The following is a 5,730-nucleotide window of genomic DNA, read 5'->3' on the forward strand; positions in this document are numbered from 1 at the left end:
CCCCAANACCCTCCTTACAAAACGAAGGGGAATTATTTTAATTTACCCCTTTATTCCCTTTTTACTAATTTTATTATCTTTTAACTTAGCTATTTTAAGTTTAAAGTTTTTTTAGTTCCAAGGAAACACTCAATATGTAAAATTTTAAAAAATTTTCCATATAATATAAAAATTTAATCAAATTCCTACCCAAGGTTTATTTTGTCAAAAAATTTTTTTACCCATTTTCCCACATTAGCGGGGGTCCCAATTACCCTTCTTGGGAAGCCCCCCCGCAGGATATATCCCCGCCTTGGAATTGGGCCCCTTTCCCTGGGCATACCGGCCAATTACCGTTCGGGCAAAGGGGGCCCCCGCAAATTCTATTCCCTTGCCCGCCACCTGAAGTGCGGGGGTACGGCTGGAGTCCCTGCGGTAGGGATTTTGTCCGGTTCGCAGGAACGGCGGGATCAGCCGGTGGGGCCCCGGCCCTCTTTGTCCCCACCGTCTCTAGAGGTGGTGGCGGGGAAGGCAGGGGAAAACGAAGGAAGCGCCGCAGACACGCGAGACACGATCAGAGACGGATGCAACGGCGGCAGTCCCGAGACCGAGGCGTGGGCGCCGCACCTGATGACGGTGATATCACCCCCCTCCCCGCATTCCGCTCTTCCCCGTTCCTTTTGCGGTGAGTGCGCAAGTCCAGCGTTCACGTGAATGCGTGCGTGTTCACGTCTGCTTGGATGGCGCATTTGTGTGTGTCTGAAGCGCATGTGGCATATTGCTGACTTCTTCGCTACCCTTCTTTAGTCGTTTTCGTTTTTCCTTTGCGCGCCACTCTTTGCCGCCATGGGCTTGTTTCGCTTTTTCCTCCTCGCCTCTCCCCACTCGCATGCGTCCTCTCTCTCTCTCTGCTCTTCCCCCCTTTCCCTCGCTCATCGTCTTGCGTGTCACTTGTTTGGCATAGAGACTCGAGTGCTGAGCCGAAGGAGGCGTCGAGAAGCGAAGGAAAGGGGAGGCGCGGAGACGTGCGTGCGTATGTGTGTGTGTGTGTGTGTGTATGTGTGAGGTCGAGTTGGCTCAGTGAAAAGGACATCGTAGAGAGATTGATGGATGGGCTAGAAAGAGGAAGGCGAGGCAAGGCATTCGATGGAGGGACGGTGTCTTTTCGAAGTCCCCGCGAAGGCCGAGAGTACGCACACATTAGTGACGGCTCGACAGGTCTCAAAGGGAGGATGAGGGAGGATGAAAGAGGGGCAATCGCACGTGTCTCTGCATCTCCAGAGACGCACCCTCCGTGAGAGAGACAAGAGGAGTATCAGCGACGAACTCTGTTGTCTGTTCTCCACTTGCTCGTCGTCACGTTCTCTTTCTCTCTGTTTCTGAATACAGTGGAGCATTGCGCTGTGCACCACCAGCCACCTTCATCGCCAGCAGTGACTGGTGTTTTCGGCAAGGCGACGTATGTGTGTATGTGTATGCCTCTCTCTGTCGGCTTCCCTCTTCTCCTGTTGCTCTTGACATTCTTTTTACGCGAGCCCACTTCATCTGACTACGCACATCTCCCCTTATCGGTCCCCCGCTTCTCCGTCTCACTTTGCGCTTGCCATCGGTGGCCCCATGTGTACGTGTGTGTGAGGCTGCGCATGGCGGCAACGACGGCAACCGAGCCCCCATTCTTCCACACCTAGCACGAACTGAGAGTGTCCACCGTCCGAGGGCATCACGGCTGCATTCCTTTCCCACCCTTACTCTCAGCCCATCAAGTCGACAGGGTAGCACTTCTTCACCTCCATCGAGCACAGAGCGGCACAAGGGACACACGCACGCACGCACAGGCGCACCACCTCCGCTGCTACCCCTCTCTTCTTATTGCTTTGCGAGTGACTTTCCTTTTCTAGCGCATCTTCCGTCCCCACAATCATCATCACCAGCACAAGGCGGCGCTGGCGACGTGCAAGGCACGGTGTGACGTAATTATCTCTCTCTGTCTCTCTGCCACTTGACTTCATAGTTGCCCACTGCACACCACCCGCCTCTCCTCCTATGCCGTTCGTCATTGTGCTCGATCCAGCTCGCCTAGCCTCCTCTTCCCCCCCACCCCCTTCTCAAGGCATTTGACGGTTGTGTGTGTGGGTGTGTACTGTGCGTTCTCTGAGGGTCAAGCATGCACTTCTCCCGTGTTTCGGTGCCGGGCATCAAGCGTGTCATCACCATCTGTAGCGCCAAGGGCGGTGTAGGCAAGTCCACCACCTCCGTCAATGTTGCTCTTTCGCTGAAGAACATGGGGTACCGCGTCGGCCTCGTCGATGCAGACATCACAGGGCCGTCCATTCCTACGATGATGGGAGTGGAAGGCTCGCAGGTCGAGACGTACCGCGTTGCCGGCAGTGACCGTTTCGGCCCGCCCATGAACTTTGGTGTGAAGGTGATGAGCATGGGGCTCATCGTCCCCTACGACGAGGCCATCGCCGTGCGTGGGCCTATGGTGAACAAGTACATCCGCGCCCTGCTCTTCCAAACCGATTGGGACGAACTCGACTACCTCCTCATCGACATGCCGCCCGGCACCAATGACGTGCATCTCACAATCACGCAGGAGGTCACGCTCTCCGGGGCTGTTATTGTCTCGACGCCGCAGAAGGTAGCGCTCATCGATGTGCGGCGTGGCATTGACCTGTTCGCGGCTGTGAATGCGCCGGTGCTGGGGCTTGTGGAGAACATGAGCTACTTCCAGTGCGACGGCTGCGACACGCGACATTACCTCTTCGGCCACGGTGGCGTGGCACACGCGGCGGCGGAGTTGGGCGTGCCGTTTCTCGGAGAAATCCCGTTTGTGAGTCGCATTATGCAGGACACCGACGAGGGTATACCTCCGGCACTGCGCGGAGACGCGACGTTGGAGGCGGCGAAGCCGTACTACGAGCTTGCCGAGCGCATCCACGCCACCTTGGACGGGAGTGAAAGGGACACGGCTGGCGGTGGCAAAGGGAGGGTTGACCGACACGCCGCCCCCGCCCCCGAGCCGACCATCACATTTGAGTGAGAGGCGTGCAGGAGGACGACTCAGAAGCAAATCCGAAAACAATGTGACGCTGGCTTTGCAGAGAGTGACGCTCTCTCGATGAGCTGGCCGCCCCCCTTCTCCCCGCCTATCACCGTCACTGGGGTCCATCCTTGAGGGAATGAGGAGGGTGCCAGCCGGGAGGAAAGGGGATCATCACGGTGCTCTCGATCTTCTTCCCCCGCTTCGCGACGATGATGAAACTGCCGCGTCCCCTCTCTGGATGTCCTTCCCACTTTTCTTCCCCCCCCCCCTCACTTGCTGCCCTGCTCCATTGTGTTTCCTCCGGCTCCTCTCTCTGTCTTCCTTTGCTTCCACTGCCCCCCCCCCCCCCCTCCTCTCCTCTCCTCTCCAGCCACACCCAGCCTGATAGTCATTCTCGTCATCGTCCATCATCCGCATTTGTGTTTGTGTGTCTCCTGCCCGGTTGCGTACAGCCGCCTCCCTTTAAAAAAAATCCCCTCCCTCACATCCTCCCCTCCGTGCGCTTCACCTTTCAGGAAGCGCACATCGAGCTTGCGCCACGTACTCTACTCTGAGAAGGAGAGCAGTGTCTATCCTCACAATGACCCATCACAGCCACTCTGCAAGGACGGCTTCGGTTGCCGTGGCGCTGACGATGATTGTCATGGCCGCGCTCTGCTGCACGTCGGCGGAGTGCATCTCCGCTACCCCCAACACACGTTTCGAAAGCGAGCGCCTACTCGTGAGGATTCTGGAGTCATCTGAGGCAGTGACGCCGATCCGGAGCGCACCGCCGGGCACTGCGGAGGTCACAGGTAGTCTGTTGCACGTGATGGCAAACGCACTCCCAGCGCACGCATCGCCGAACCCGGAGCGCCGACCAGATGAGACTTCACAAGTGAGGTTCACGCTGGCGTTCGCGGCGGGACGAGTGCACGAAGCTGCAAACCAAGCTCGTGCCGTCTCACCCGGCGTCGTTGCTATGGGCGCTGTTGCGACCACTCCGGCCGGCAAGTCACCCACGTTGCAGGCATCATTGTCCGTGCAGCTTTCGCACCGCCCTCTCGCAAATGGGGAGGAAGTGCACTCGGTGGAGCAGCTCAACAAGGCATCGCCGTTGTCGCCGAGTCACCAGCGCAAGCAGCTGGTGCCGTCCTCGTACAAGGCGGCCGGGCAACTTTCGGCGCAGCAGGGCAGTCTAAAGGGCACCGCAACTGAGGCAGTACTTGTGCCAAAGACGGTAAGCATCAATTCCTCTGAGGGAGTGCTAAGCTCAGAGGGTGACTACGGCGCCGTCCTCTCCAGTGGCGTAATTGCCTCCTTCACCGTCGCCCTCATCTTCGCTGGCTTGCTGCTGATTTTGGTGTTGGTGGAGGTTTGTGGAATGGTTATTGCGTCCGTGAAGCATCGCCGGATGCGCGCGACCCGAGAGGCGAAGGGTGCCGATGGACCGGCCGAGCTCAAGCGCGGTGACTTCCGCGATACCGCCGGCTGCGTGCCGGTGTAATCTCTGTACTCGTGCTTTGTATGTGTGTGGGGTGCACGACTTGGGGGCGGGGGGAGGGCTTGAAAGGGAGGGGGCGGCGAGGTGTTGATGTTCGCGTAGGAGTATGCATGTGCGCGCGCTGGAGCTGCCGGTGGTGGAGGCCAGAAAGGTGCAAGAATCATCGGTGATGATGGGCCTGATAGTCGAGTCGAGGAGTGGAGAGGAGGATGCCAAAAGGCTATACGAGATGCCAGGAAATGGCGCCCCCTCTGTCTAACCCCTTTCACTTCTGCGACCCGTCTTTTTCCCCTCATGTTCTTTCCATCGTTGCCTTCCTGGTTAGGTGCGCGTGTACGTGTGCATGCGTGTGTGTCCGTGCTCGCAGCAACTACATCCTCCCTCTATGCACCCTTTCTCCTCCTGGTACTCAGGGGATGGTATGTGGCGGGGATCAGTGCTCAGCACCAGATCATTTTCCATGAGGGGCCTGTCGTGATAAAGCCGCATCGAACTCTGACCCTCACCCGCGCACACGTTCACGACTCAGGCAGATGTGTCGGTATATGTGTGTGCAGATGTAGATGAGCAACGGACATGGCCTCGCGCTTGCTTGGCGACACGCAGACACGCGGGCGATGCGCGCAGAACGTCAGCGGATTGTGTTGTCTCGTTTCGTAGTACGGCTTCAGAGCGGCAGAGAAACCCCCCACCCCCTCCCGAGAAGGACATTGGCTGCTTGCTTAGGCATGCGCGTGCTTATTATGTAGGTTCATTGATGTCTGTAGCACTTGTGTGTGGTGTGGGCGTGAAATGGCTGTACTCTCTTGTATAATCTGACCACCGCCACCGCCACCGCCGCCCCCCTTCTTATTCCCCCCTCCCTCGCTCTACGTTCCCTGTTTCACTTCTCTCGTCTCTCTTCTTCTCGGCACCCCCCCTCCCCCTCTTGTTGCCCCTTAGTGTGTGTGGGTTGGTGTGACGTGTCTACCTCATCTTGTGCTGAGAGTTTTTCCTCCTCTCTCTTTCGCTGCTGCGTGGCGGCTAGGTGTAAATAGACGCGAAACAACGGAGCCGACAGTGATGGTGTGTGGGTGTGAGTGAGTGTGCCTTGTGAAGCGATGAGGCGCGGAGGGAAGGGAGCAGGGATGGGGGATGACGCGACACCGTTGTGGTGGTGGTGGTGGTGGTGGTGGTGGTGTGTGTGTGTGTGTGTTCTTCACGCTCGTCATTTCTCACTCCT

General features: G+C 57.7%; 2 protein-coding genes across 2 annotated transcripts; both read left to right on the forward strand.

The window, feature by feature from the left end:
* Nucleotides 1-2,143: 2,143 nt before the first annotated feature.
* Nucleotides 2,144-3,022, forward strand: LBRM_28_2670 (MRP protein-like protein; the record flags this gene model as incomplete). The annotated part of the gene is made up of 1 exon (XM_001566243.1): nucleotides 2,144-3,022. The coding sequence occupies one exon, from the start codon at nucleotides 2,144-2,146 to the stop codon at nucleotides 3,020-3,022; it is 879 nt and encodes a 292-aa protein (XP_001566293.1).
* Nucleotides 3,023-3,605: 583 nt separating this feature from the next.
* On the forward strand, nucleotides 3,606-4,511 carry LBRM_28_2680 (conserved hypothetical protein; the record flags this gene model as incomplete). Its single annotated transcript, XM_001566244.1, has 1 exon — nucleotides 3,606-4,511. One exon carries the CDS (start codon nucleotides 3,606-3,608, stop codon nucleotides 4,509-4,511), a length of 906 nt encoding a protein of 301 aa, XP_001566294.1.
* Between the last annotated feature and the right edge of the window lie 1,219 nt (nucleotides 4,512-5,730).

The sequence above is a fragment of the Leishmania braziliensis genome, chromosome 28 (assembly GCF_000002845.2).
Source record: "Leishmania braziliensis MHOM/BR/75/M2904 complete genome, chromosome 28".
NCBI classification, from domain to species: domain Eukaryota; phylum Euglenozoa; class Kinetoplastea; order Trypanosomatida; family Trypanosomatidae; genus Leishmania; species Leishmania braziliensis.